At 39.3% G+C, this 14390-nt stretch overlaps 1 protein-coding gene across 2 annotated transcripts in view; it reads right to left on the bottom strand.

Moving 5' to 3' along the window:
• cpeb4b (cytoplasmic polyadenylation element binding protein 4b) overlaps positions 1 to 14390 on the bottom strand; it is a 33015-nt gene that overhangs the window by 3912 nt on the left and 14713 nt on the right. The window contains exons 4-10 of one of the 2 annotated variants that reach the window (XM_084940620.1): positions 9868 to 9918; positions 5304 to 5327; positions 4034 to 4204; positions 3657 to 3746; positions 3162 to 3280; positions 2851 to 2965; positions 1653 to 1834 (exon numbers count right to left, since the gene is read on the bottom strand). In XM_084940620.1, coding sequence (XP_084796746.1) covers positions 1653 to 1834; positions 2851 to 2965; positions 3162 to 3280; positions 3657 to 3746; positions 4034 to 4204; positions 5304 to 5327; positions 9868 to 9918 — 752 coding nt within the window. The remainder of the gene's footprint in view (positions 1 to 1652; positions 1835 to 2850; positions 2966 to 3161; positions 3281 to 3656; positions 3747 to 4033; positions 4205 to 5303; positions 5328 to 9867; positions 9919 to 14390) is intronic. The other variant, XM_084940621.1, reaches the window with a different exon arrangement.

The following is a 14390-nucleotide window of genomic DNA, read 5'->3' as shown; positions in this document are numbered from 1 at the left end:
TAACCCATGAGAATGGGAATGACCACACAAACATTTTTAACAACAAAATTAATCAGAGGCTTAAATCATCCGCACCCAGATGAAAGAAGCTAACAAAGCCAAAGTGGTAAATGCTAAAGCTATCCAAGCTAACAGCCTCAGTATGAGCAAAGGATGTAAGCAGTTATGAGGAAAATTGTGAAGTGAGATGGAAAGAAAAAAAAGAAAATTGTTGATGTCCTGTTGTCTGGTGAATTTATAAACATGTTGGAAAATGATCTGAGCACTTGACATTTGTTTTGTTGCATAAATGTGTTGCACTTGTTTTTGTTTATAAAAAGCAGAATGAATAAAAAGCTGAATAATCTCCTATTCCTGATCAGTATTCAAAAGAATGTTTAAAGTTGTTAATATCGCACTGCTGACTTCACCGTTATTAAAATTCCAAAAAATTTCTGCATTTTAAACTTCCTGTTTATGACCTTTTGGAACACCTCTTACTTCTTTATCTTTCCTGCTCACTGATGAATGACTGTAGTATTGGGAGGTGAACGTTACCAAGGCAGTCATTACACAAAATTTGCACAACATCACAATTATACAAATCTTAAAAGAGCATACCATTACTCCAGTATCTTATCTTATAATGTTACCTATACTTTACATATATCTGCTGAGTCTCAAGTTATCTTAACTCACCTATTGTCAATAGAATTTGTGTCATATACAGGCCATTAGCATGCCTGTAGAGATTACTGTAATTCTTCTGCTGCTGACAGCGCTGGCTAGGTTACTGACAGTATTCTTATGAATTAAGGCTAATAAAAAAATGTAATAAATAATAGGCTGTGCACCATCTGTAGGGTTCCTGATACTGAAAGAGTGAGGCTCTGGAGTTCATAGCCTTTTTATAGAGAATAGTTTTCAGGTCACAGTAGGAATAGCACTGATAAATGAACTCAATGAAGGCCAAATTCCATTTAGATGCTTCACTTTCAGGGTTTTTGGTATTATGCATGCTGGTTCACTGACACATATGAATGTAAAAAAAAAAAAAAAAAAGCAGTTGTTAACAAATTTGTACTCTTACTACTGAAACTGGTCAAAATAGCTCTTTTAACTGCTGACCAAAAAAACAGTCCACTCAGTTACAAAGTCTGAATTTCAGGCAGTTCTACAAGTAAAAATCTCAATTATTGCTTCAACAGAAAAGTCGTCATTAGAGCAGTTTTACAGCTTGCGAAGACGTGAAAATCTTAAGCCCAGTTCAACCACACCAAGATATATTTCAGCTAAAAACATCCAATCATTTCTGGTGAACCTACATTATTCTGTTACACAAATCACTCTCTGCTCCAGTTACATCACAAACACAGCACGCCTATTATAACTACTCTGCCTGGATAAAGGTTAAAATGGATGTAAAATCTGAAGCTAAATTTAACAGCAGTCATTTATACTCTTCTGCTCATATGCTAGATGACTTCTGCATAAAATGCAGTATAGTATGACTATATTACTCCAGGAAAAACTGTTAAAACTTTGCATCACCTTTGCGCAACTGAAAGAAACACCACGAGTAAGAGCAGGAAGCAAGCTGAAGAAAGGAGGGGGCCGAGAGGGAAGACAGAAAAACACTGAGCTTTTTTTTTTTCCCCCCTCTTTCCACTCACCCGTTTATCGATTTCTCCATGCTGCAGCTGTACAAAGCGAGCACTGATAGCAGCAATGTAGCTCTGCTGATTAGAGAAGGCGACCCGCCCCGCTCCCTTGGGGTACTTCAGCTCAGGGTCTGTGTCGATGCCAGCGTAGCAAACTCCACCGTACAGGCGGTCCATTATCATGGCCAACTCCACTGCAAAGAGGGAGGGTGAGGAAGACGCACACAAGTAGATCAACAAAACATTCACAAAAACAAGTTTGATGCACAGACGGAGACGGCACACCAACACAAAGATTACAGGACACAGAAATCCAGCAATTACCTGTGTGGATACAGAGGTTTACATAAACTCATGCCAGTGTAACCAGAAAACACAAACACATGAGCTGATGAGAACTGTTCATCTGAGAGTTTAAACCATTAACGTGGACGGATTAAAGTCCTGCAGAGTTTCACGGGGTAAATATGAAAGCCTGAATTTACTGACCATCCTTATGACTGTTTTTCTGGGTTTTTTTAACAAGCATGCAGTTTGTGGAAACAAAATCGCTGCAAGTTTACATTTCAGCTTTACTTATTACGACATTAAAAAGTCTGAACGGTCCTTTTTAATATGTGGATTTTCTTAAAATGCAAATCTAAACCCAGTTATTACACACGGTCATAAAATATTTAATGCACTGCTGGGCCTAATGTCTTTGCTCCTTTCTAAAACACAGTTACACAAAGGTGGCATAAACTTGAACACACAGTACAAGTGACATTGTTATCAACGGAAAAAAATATACATATATTTTTTTAACACTGCGCAGTGTGTCATAGAGACTACTTCCTGAAATAACCAGTGTAGGTCGGTGTCTCTTTAGCTTCACCCTGTAGCGGGTCTAATTTTATAAGCACAAGCTGATCACGTTGTGTCTCACAGAAGGAAGCATTTTGCTTACAGCTGATATTTCAACAGTTGGGGGAAAAAAAGGAAGTAAGAGAAGACTACTACTTATTGTTCTCATTTGGTCGTTTATGCTATAAAAATATTTAGACTACTGAATCAAAGGGAAGGGAAATAAGAACCTTTAAAAGGCTTTTGACAAAAAACACTTGAGATACAAAGCATATGCACAGAATATTCCTCAGATGTTTCTATTACAAACACTCATTTGTTGTTAATTCAGCTGGCAGAAAAATACCAGCATAAAAATGAAGGATACCTGCACGGAGCGGGCGAGGAACTCCTCCCACAAAGATGGTTTTCCTTGGGTCAAGAGGTTGAGATCCATCCATCACAAAGTCGCTGTCATTCAGGTTCCATGGGCGGATCTGGACCTGTCACACACAAAACCAACAAGTGGGTTTTGGTTTTTTTTAGCTCTAGTCTACTAAGTTTTACTGAGCTCAGTGGGAACACCAATAGATTTAAGCAAATTGGTGTGTGTGTGTGTGTGTGTGTGTGTGTGTGTGTGTGTGTGTGTGTGTGTGTGTGTGTGTGTGTGTGTGTGTGTGTGTGTGTGTTCCCACTGACCGGCTTGTCTTTGATGGTGGGGCTGGACACGCAGAGGTACAGCTTGCCATCCTCCTCGATGCAGGCATCGATCAAAGCCTGCACTGAGCTCTCGTCCTGGAACAGCAGGAAGGCATAGCCTGCACAGAGCACAAGAGGGTTATTCTCGCTGCTGGGGCCGCGGAGTACTGACAGAGGATTGTGCTGGAATTTAGTTTGCTGATTACTGTAAAAGCATGTCTGATCACGACACTCTGCTTGCACAGCAGGAAGGCATAAGCTTTTACAAACATACAAACAATCTGAGCAGAGTTGACAAATGCTTCAGATAACAGCCTGAAGACAAAACCAGATTGCTCAGATGTATAGATATCGATTGTAGCAGATTATCACTCACTGCTTTACCCAGGAATACTGAAGTCAGTTGCCAAAAAAACAAACAAACAAAAAAAAAAAAACAAAAAAAAAAAAACAGCATAGTGTGAACAAGCTGTGAATTTAAGGAATTTAAGATACCTTTGGGAGGAAAATAGGATTTGCTCTCAGCTTTGTGAGGCCAGTCCACAAACAGGTGTCCAAAGCGTCTGAAACTGGCTGTTATCTCATCTGAAATGAAAAAATAATAATAACGCATCCTCATCGTCAGCCCATAGCTTTTTCAAAGAAAACACCAGGGGAGATTTAGAGCAGAGGCCCTGCTCAGATTTCACAGTAAATTACAGGGGGGTGTACTGCAAGAAGCCCTGTGTGCTTCAGGCATGATTGCTTTATTTATTTATTTTTAACCTTTTACATTTTCCCTCAAGTTCCCATGTTCTAAGTTTAATTACATAAAAGGCTAAAAGTAACCCAGGAATTCAATCCTTTTGATATTAATTATGTTACTACTGCACCTTCATCTATATCTGGGGGCAGTCCTCCAACAAAGACCTTGCGCGAGTAGCGTTCCACGCGCTCTCCGTTCTGGTGCGGAAAGCAGTGTGGGGAACCTAGGCCTGCGAGACCCTGGTCTCCACGTTCATCATCAGGGAAACCATCCTCTATGGGGAAGAGAGAAGAGTGGCCTGAGAAAGAAGAAGAAGGTGGAAAAGATTTATCTTTTGAAGAGAAAACTAGACATTTGTTTTGTTTTTTTAAAGAAAACAGTAAATCATGGTAATGGCACTACAATAAAGATGGCCGTAAATGAGCACTTTAATTTCATCCCTTTGTCTATCTGACCTCAATTCCTACTACTTTAATTTTCTTGATCTAACAACAGTAAACAAACCATTAACCTTTTTATCTTACTTACTAAAATATAACTATTTGATTCAAATTGGGAGAGAATCAGTTAAACATGCGCACGCAGAATGGAGATATTAGAGCCTGAAAGGACCACATCACAGTCTGACCGAATTAAATGTCCTTGATGTGTTGTTCTTTATTCCTAATTAGCTTCCATGAATCACACATGGAACTGTGCTGCCTGTGAACATAAAGGTTATCGCGCACACATTAGTCCTATCAGTGAGAAAGTATAAACACTTTGAGAGTGCACTGTGTGTGGTAAAGGTTAAGCGCTCCCTGCTCTATCCCTGCTCCTATACAACCTGCCCTGAGCTGCTTTATGAAGATTTATGAAGATTTATGCAAGGACGTTAGCCTTAACTGACAGTGTGTGTGCCTCGCCATGTGTCGGGCTCCTCTTGCAATGAGTGTAAATCAGGAATTACACTTTGCGCGTCTCCCTGCCTCATTAACTTGTAGCTAAGTGTGACACCGTCTTGTATTGTCTGAGTTAATCTTGCAATATGCAAGCAAAGATGGAGAAAAGCGAGCAGAGTGAAGCATAATGAGAGAAACAAAAACTTGAGGATAAAAAATGCACAAGATCACTTGACAACTTAACAAGGCTCGACACTAAAGACAATCATGCAGACAAACTCGTCACATCACTGCACGTATAAAAAAAAAGAAAAAAAAAGAAAACAAGTTTAAAAAAAGCACAGGGCCATTCCAAAACTAAATGCACGTGCCCGTTAATGTAACAACAAACAAGCAGACCACAGTCAATAAAATCATAACACTGCTTAACATTACAAGATTAGTTAAACACTGAGGCTTATAGGGTGGGAAAATATGCTGAAAACGAGACATGATGTATTTGTGATTGCATTTTACCTCGTCTCCTGCTATAATTCCTGGCTGCATGTGGAATAAGGACAAATCAAAGAAGAGGATGTTCATAAAAGTCCCATAATACACATAATACCAATAAAAGTGCCAGGTGGTGCACGACAATGGAGAGACGATCCACTTTCAGCCTGCGGGCCCTTGCTTTTATTAATCACCGATGAATCATAAACACCCTGTGGTTTTGTCAGCACACCGACTATCAAGCAGGTTTTTGTTTTGTGTTTTTTAATTGTGGAACTGTGCATTTTGAAAGGTTGCAGACAATTATTTTAAACTTGCTGTATTTTTTATAAAGGACACTTTATATAGACACGCTGTAAAGGTCACCTCGCTATTAATATAGCACTTTCAAAATAAAATGCTGACTCATTATGAGAAGGGGATAAAGGAGACAATCTAACGGCGCAGAGCTAAAAAAGGACATCTCAGTTCAACAGCAAAACATTTCTGTAATTCAATACAAGCCCTGGGATAACCTTTAACAAAGAAACTGAAGGATAACATGAAGTGTTACGCTACATGTAAGGATGCTCTGAATAGGAATATTGACAGAAATAGCAGAAAAATTGAAACTTGAAAGTGAAGCACATCAGGAACATCTATCAAAAATCAAATGAAGCCTTCAATTAAAAGAGGGGAAGAAAATGAAAGAGGAGGAAGGAGGAAAAAGAAAATAATAAAAGCATGAATAGAAACCAGTTTCGGAACAACTGCAGCTTTGTTTGAAGTTAAGTGCCAGATATAATTATATGTTCAATGCCAGCCAAACAGCCGTGTGAATTATCCAGTTCACCTAGCTTGACTGCAAAGTACCAAAATTAACCAAGTCTGCATAATTATGCAAACGGAAAGACGATGACGAAGACTTGATCCCAGGGCTGAACCTTAAACTGGATTTCAGGTCTAATTTAGCAAGACCTATAGCTAACAGCAAATGTGCTTTAAAACTGTAGGTCATATTTGACCTGCATGTGTGCTCCACACAGCATGAACCTGCAAACAGCATGGCAGAGTGAGTTGGTTACTTTGCTGGGAAATTACAGCCTTTTGCCTGCAGCTCTTTGTCTAATGGTTCACAGTGGCTGCTCCTGCTTGTTTCATTACTCCCTGCAATATTTCAAACCCATCTGTTATCCAAAATAAAATTAAAAAAAAAACATCACAGTGAATGATGGCATTAAGATACAAGTTCACTGATAAATGCACTGCACTTCCTGTGTGACTCTTTCATAATAAAAGTCAATTTACAACCTTTTTTTCTTCATTGAGCTGAAGAAAATGTTAGTTTGCACTAGAATGTTTTCCAGGAATGTAATGCTGCAAATAGATAAATATTGCCTTAGGCTCAATAAGTGTAAAAGATGTTTATTTATTAAAAAAATAAATAAAATTGAGACCTCTACTATAAGCATGACCCCAGTAATTTAGTGACTAAATCTGAAGTCTCCAAGATATCAAATGCATGACTGAAGGTCAAGCAGCACTACCCCTGACAACAGCAGTTTCAATCTAGCCTCATTAACAGATGCTGACATCATTGCGGGGGGGGAGGGGGGGGGGGGGGGGGGGGGGGGGACTATACTGGCCTTGAGCTAAAGTGACAAATGTTAAAATGTGCACACTGGAGAGAACCAGGCCTCAACCCATGTAAAAGAGCAACATGGAGAAGAGCGCATGAGCAACAATCCTGGCCTCCCTCAGTGGATTTTCCAACCCAGATGGACATCAACCGGGGGGGAGGCTACAAAGGCTAGCAATAGAGCCCAAGAGAGTCAAGAAAGCAGACTAAAAAAAAAAGGAAGCACACAGAGCTATAAGAAGTGCGTGAACAGGAGAAAAAGAAAAAATGGTCAAAGAAAATGAAAGAGTGAAAGAACAGGAGATAGGAATGCAATCTTTGTGTTCTTATGAGGTGGGGGTAGGGGGATGGAAGGGAGGGTTTGGCTAGTGTGCATCCTCTATCTGCTGCCTATCCGCTGGCACCATCTGTCTCGGGGCTTGATGACAGCTCCTGATCATGTGATCTTGCCATGTGACTCGGCAATCTTTTGAAGAAACTGCTGGCCTTTCATGTTTTACATCCTAGCCCCAAGCCCAGAAGCAAAAAGCTAAAAGGACAATAAAGGAAACTGTAGCGTGCAAGGGCAAAGTAGAAGCCACTAAATTCCACATATCATGTGGACATGAATGGTTTGGTTTTTTTCCTACCCGCTGAGGAAAGAAATAAAGTATAAAGCCAATTCTAATTTCGAGCTCCATATCTTATTTTTGAGAAGCGCCAGGATTAAGGAATGCATTTAAAAGCAAAACAAACATAAGATGAAAGAGCCTCCTTAAGAAGCATGAGAACAGCAAAGAGGTTCATCTTTAGTTTAACTACCTATCAAACTATTTCTGGTATTTAGCAAATTATTCAAACCAAAGGCAGTTTCCCTTTCATTGCTGCTTTCTATCCACTTATTAAAGAGTGGTGAAAAAACACACCATTTCACTCCCTCCACTTGTCCACATTTTTCAATCCATTCTTTACCTCTTGGCTTTGGGGACTAAGCAATCTCAACAGTAACAGGTAGAAAGGGAAGGGCCCCACATTAGTTTCAAGCTAGGAGAAAGGGCACAAAGATATATGCTTTAGGGCTGCCACGATTAGTCGACTAGTCACGATTACGTCGACTATCAAAATCGTCGACGACCAATTTAATAGTCGACGCGTCGTTTGAAGCTTTGTAATATCCCAAAAGACGCAGGAATAAGTAGTAGGATTTAAGAGTGTAATAACGGACTGAAACAGAAGATGGCAGCACTGCATGTACAAGGATGCCAACCGTTAAACCCTGAAGAAGAAGAAGCAGTGTCCCAGAATACATAGCGCGGCCCTGCGTAGTTTCCAACAATGGCGGCAGCTAGTTAGTTTTAATATTACTCTTATTATTCTTTCTGGGTCACAAAATAAACGTTTAACATATTTTCAGGCGAGAATGTAACTGTGTAAACCTGAAATATCTGCTCAGTTTATCAAGACACCACATATGTTCATTTCTGACGTTTTCGGAGACGTCTGTTACCCACCAGCTCGATACCTAGCCCGGGTTCAAGGCTCACTAGAGCCCGTGAGAACACCGGACTCCCGGCACATCATTTTCAAACCCACCGCCGTCTTTCGCTACCCAGGTTAAACATGATATATAAGTCACTAAGATAACTTAAAATGTTATTGTTTGGCTTTTTTCAGTATTTTATTTGTTCCTGAGTAAATCAGTTTGGCTGAGATTAAAGTTATAGTTTTTACACAGCTGAGTAAACGTCAAGCAGACAACTGACTATCAGAAGTGTGAGATGCTCGAGAATATACTCCGGTGTCCTGTTATACTTTAGATAGCAAGGAGCAGACGGCTGAGTTTATTAAACTTCACCGAAACAATCTGCAAATTTCATTAAAAATTAAACAATCATCTTGTCTTTATTTTTAGTTAGCGCATACCTAAAACACTTAAAGCTGTAAGCTAATGATAGTTATATAAGAACAGATGCTGCTGGTGCAATAAGCTGTAGGTTTTACGCTCAATGGACGCATGATCTGATTAGTCGACTAATCGCAAAAATAATCGGTGACTAGTCGACTATCAAAATAATCATTTGTGGCAGCCCTAATATGCTTGTTAGTTTAGTTTCAAGCAGGCATGTGGGGATGTGCTTGTATTTAACTTCAGGTAAGACGAACAGAAAGATCTGTATCTCCACCTGCTATATTTAGCCTACCTCCCTCCTTTAAGATGTGCACTCTTCTCCAAGAATCTGATGGCATCTAAACACCGTACCTTTGTGTCTGCATAAGTATCGTGGCTACTTTCTCTAAAAGTCACAATGGCACTCTTACCAACAAGTTTTTAACTGAAACCAGTCACACTAATGGTTACACACTCAAGATTACAACTGCACAAGTGTCTTGTGCCTAACTAACTCAGTTTCCAATCATAAAATATGTATTCCTGCTTCTCTCAGTCTATCAGGGAGATCGCCTACTTTCTGATCCTGCATGCAAGGGGCAGGAGCAGCTGCTGCAGTGAACAGTACACAGACAGAAACACCGCTCTTAGCAACAACAGCGGCAAATGACTAAACCTTCAAGTGCGGTTACGCTTCGCTAGAGTCGATACAATACAGGCATGCCATCACTCTCTCCCTCCATCATGGCACTGGCTGGGAAGCTATGAGGGACGTTAATGGAAAAGCATCCCATGTCTGAATGAGAGATTACTGCCATTTCCTCAGGCTGATGAAGCCAGCCTTGTTACGTCTCTAAAAAAACATCTGAAACATCTGACTCTTCTTCATGTCGATCTACTGTCCACTTGTCCATTTTAACTTATTGGGCGTTTTTAAGCAATAAAGGCACTTTTTAAAAAAAATAAATAAAATGAATGCCAGCTTGCAATAAATAAATTTATCAGAGATATCAGCATTTTATGATTTAATTTTTTTAATTAGTTTGTTATTGCCCAATTTATCATTTTAGCAGACTCTTGAGTGTTTAGGTTACCATACGTACCATTGAGGGGAAGAGGGTTGTCCCCTCCTGGGTGGGGAAAACCAAGACGACCTACATAGGGAAACACAACAAAAAAAATCTTTTGTTATTCTCATATAAACCTTCCTATAAAGCTATTATTATATTTTCACTGACCAGCTGAAAGAAAAATCTGTATTTTATTAAGAATATGAAAGATATAGTAATAAAATGGCTGTCACTAATGTGATGTCTACTCTCCACACCAGCTACAGCCAGCTAAAAACAATGTGAGGCAAGACAGCACCACTAACACTCAATCAGTACTTTGTATTTGGAAAAGGGCTGTTACCATAATAATCCTCTTGACAATTACAGCAGTGCACTGATTAAATTGCCGAGGGGCACTATTTGATCTATTCTGCGCATAATATAGGGACAGTTGGTGACTTTACTTTGTTATAAGTTCTTTTAAAGTGTTAATCCAGAGGAGGCTTTAGCTGGGACAGCTATGTTCACAACCTTTGTTACCGCTGCATGTTTCTCCTACATCTATGGGACATCAACTATCTCTTTCCCTCTTATCACCTCGTTATTCTCCAAGCCTCATGCTATAGATTTTAGCCATTTGCCAAGACCCTCTTGCATATGCACACACCCGCGCCTACACAAACATGTTATGATTCCAAACAAGCTTCCAAGTTATGCAAGGCCCACTTGCTGCAGAGGGATAATGACATGAAAGAGCTCAAATAGTACAACCATTGTTGAGTGGGTAATGAGTGGCCTGTGATTGGTGCATTCCAACGCCTTGGTCACATGGAAATCTGTTGGCTCCTCCCCCCATAGTTTGCCTAGAACTATGGGGGGAACTGAAAAAAACAGAACCCCATAGAACAGAAAAAACAGAATCCCGACTCACAGAGCAGAGAAACCAGGACAGACCACCTGCAGCTTTGAAACACGCCGCTCGATGATAATATTCGACTGTGTAGCGCATGCATCATCATTATCTGAATAAAAATGCAATAAAATGTGTTCAGTTTAATCAAAATAAGCTCAAAGGTGGCAACCAAACCAAACTAAAATCCTCTGGCCTACAATTCAGACCTTAGTGATGTGATGACACTAAGGTAAAAGTCCATCTGAGCACCACCTGCTATTCTGAATTTTAAAGGGCTATAATGGTCTCCGAGGATCACACGAGTAGGCACCATATCCCTGTGTGTCTGCAGGACTGTGTGTGCCCGCTCTGTGAACCTGATTTGCATGCTTCTGGCTACATGTGCGTACAGTACTGTAACAGTTAAAGCACATGCATGCAGAGCACACAAAAGACGGGGGGGCGTGTGTGTGTGTGTGTGTGTGTGTGTGTGTGTGTGTGTGTGTGTGTGTGTGTGTGTGTGTGTGTGTGTGTGTGCGCGCGCGTGTGTGTGCGCATGCATGGGGCGGGTGAACAGAGGGATCCTTTCTGTCAGTCAGGACAATGCTGGAAGGGATTCAAAGCTCCTTGTACTGTAGACATTTTGTCTCGCCCGCTCCCTTGCTTCATTGCTCTCACTTTGTTCAATATGTTAAGCCGGAATGAGAAATTGCTGCCCTGCTTATGTGCATCTAAATGTGCTTGTGTATGAATTCTGCCACAGTTTGTTATGTAGATGCATGTATGCATGTGACGGAGAGAAAGAGCAAACACAGGCCCGGAGAAGAGTCGCTGTAATTATAATATAATATTTGTTATGCATCAAATTATTGTCTAAAATTATTTACTTTTTTGTCATCTTTCTTCAGACAAGCTTTGCAGACAACAGAAAAATGTAAACATACCTGACCACACAGAAAAAGATTCTGAGAATGCCATTGAGCTAATATTAGCATCAAAGAAGCAGAGAACATCTACTTTACATGTATTATAGGATGTATACATATCATATTCTATCATATTTATAGGAAGTTGGGCTTAAAAATCACTTCTGCAAACCAGACTATGCAGTATTTTGAAATTGTGATGAAGTTATGTAAAGCAGAAGCTTTGTGGTTTTAAGAAGAGAATTTTGACTTCTCTTCCTGTGCTTTCTTGGATCCATCAGTGAAGCTAAAGCACCAAAACATGTTTAATGAGACAGACTTCTAGTTTTCTTCTGCTAATACTGAAGAAACATTTACTAAGATTTGACAGCACAACATTATACTGCCACTGAGCCTGATAGGTCCAAGGTTTAAAGAAGTGATCTTACTGTAGCATCACATACTTAAAAATGTCTTTAAAACTTTTCTTTTGTATTTATTCTGCTAGTAAACTGATGTGTATAGTAAGCGTTTTTATGGAACATAAAGCTATGCATATATTACGCACGACATCGCTCCCATTTAGAGATTTTTTATACCACATTTTCATCTCATAAGAAGACTCCTATCAATTTCTGGTCCTTGACTTAAAACTTGTACAACCTAACAAAAACAACGTAATCATTATTTAAGTCCTCTGCCCTATTAAACTACTATCAAATATAACATACAACTTTAACTGTATAGTTAGTTACCTTTTACACTCAGCCTAAGCCTTGAGAAATAAAATGTGCTTCCTTTCAAACAATGATCATTACTAAGAACTTCAGCTCTATCCTCTTAGCCAACACTCACTATTGGCCACTGACTAACTTTTCTGTAGTCAGATTATTTCTGTGAGCGTCACCCTTTAAAGCAATGATCATTGGACTCCTGTAGAATTAATTTAATATCCAATTTCTGGGTTATGATAACCGGTCAGCAGCACTGTTTGCTATCAAATAAATGTTTCCTTTTAATGCTGTAAGAACAATACTGTATGTTAAAAAGTATCATTGTTCTTGGCAACGTCTACACCAACATGTTAAAAAATTAGCATGCAACTTCTTCAAACTTTTTGGACCAAAACTATTTCACAACACTATTTGTATGAAAAGCTTAGCAGCAGCGATCATTAGAAAACAACGACAGTGTCAGTTCAGTTCAGCGAGGGCTCTCCCATCTCTCATAATTCCCATTTAAATAAAGCCTAAGCCCTCATGAATCTCTCTGCATTTGCTTCTTAAAATTCATGAGAAAGAGGTTATACCTATTGCACCATGCTCAGCTATCCTTCAGTTAAGTTTGTACACTTTGTGTTTTTAAATCTGGGATGCCACGGAAGTAGCTTTGATTGAAGCAAGCAAGCAATTTATTTATATAGCACTTTCAGATCAGCCCCCAGCTGAACACAAAGTGCTGTACACTTGACATGCCAGAAATGATACATTGAACATGTTAAAAAATAAGAAATAAAAAAAATAATATAAAATAAATTAATAAAAAAAAAAAATAAGATTATTAAAATGACATTTAAAATAATAAAATTAGTACAAATAGCAAAAACAATAATAAAATAGTATAAAAATGATGATGAGAATTACATTTAAAACAACTGACACTATTTATCTTATGGTTCTTTTTGCATTGCCCCTCAGTTCATCACTGTTTCTATGAAACAAGCACACTTAAATGGACCCCTCTTCCTAAAGGCTCACTTTATGCTGATCGGCAGTCTTTGTGGAAAAAGTAGATGGTCATCTGTCAATATAAAAACCATCAGATTCAAAACAATAGTGGGTAAAAGTGCCTTTGAAAACTGCAACTTGTGGACACCACAAATATGTGCAGCAACGATGGCTACGGCAGGGCGTCTGTGTTTTGTAAATATTAAATACATTAACTCCTACTTTGTTATATAACAGTGGAAAAGTAGGTCAGTCAACTATTGCTATACAGGTCCATGGGAATCAACTTGCATATGAAAACGCTAACTGACGTGGAAAACATCTGCCATCAGGGAATACCATATGTAACACAGCAAGTAGAATATTAACAGCTGCACAGGAAAGGCACCTCTCTGACGCGAGAGAGAGCATTTCAAAAGGTTTAGTCTTTTATTTTGATAAATGACCAGATTCTCTATGTCATTTACATGTGTGATTTTGTCCCCTCCTGACCTGCTCTGTGCAGCCTGATATGGCTTCCAAGCAAAAACAGACTATTAGACACAGTTTCAAGCAATGCCGTGTGTAGAGCTGCTTGTGAAATGCACTGCCATCAGCTCTGGCATAAGCCAGAATGCAACATAGTCTCACCCAGCTGCATTTGTCGCACCCAGAATAATCGCATATATGGATATGACAGAAAATGTAAAGAAGAAGAATAGAAGCCACAAGGAGAATTTTGTTTTTGTTTGTCTTGGTTTGTGTTTTTTATGATGAGTGGGAAGAAGAAAGAAGGAAAAGGAAGACAGAGGTGTGAGCTGACTGCTACACACTGTGGCCTTTCATAATATCGCCGATGATAGCACAGAAAGAAGACAAAGCCTCTACATGGCTGACCTGTGGAGGAGGTGAAACCTCTCTGCTAAAAACTGAGGCGTTAACTGATAAATTATTGTGTGTGAGCTGTTGTTCCTTTTTTGTGCGGCCAAATAAGCTACAATCCATAACAAAGACAAGTGTTTAAAGCTAAAGCCTGCTTGCACATTAACATTTTTTTTCTCTTGTATTGCA

Source organism: Perissodus microlepis, chromosome 10 (assembly GCF_051167445.1).
Source record: "Perissodus microlepis isolate ML-2025 ecotype Zambia chromosome 10, ASM5116744v1, whole genome shotgun sequence".
Taxonomy (NCBI): domain Eukaryota; kingdom Metazoa; phylum Chordata; class Actinopteri; order Cichliformes; family Cichlidae; genus Perissodus; species Perissodus microlepis.
Note: the sequence above shows the minus strand (reverse complement) of the source record. Positions and strands in the feature narration are given on the sequence as shown.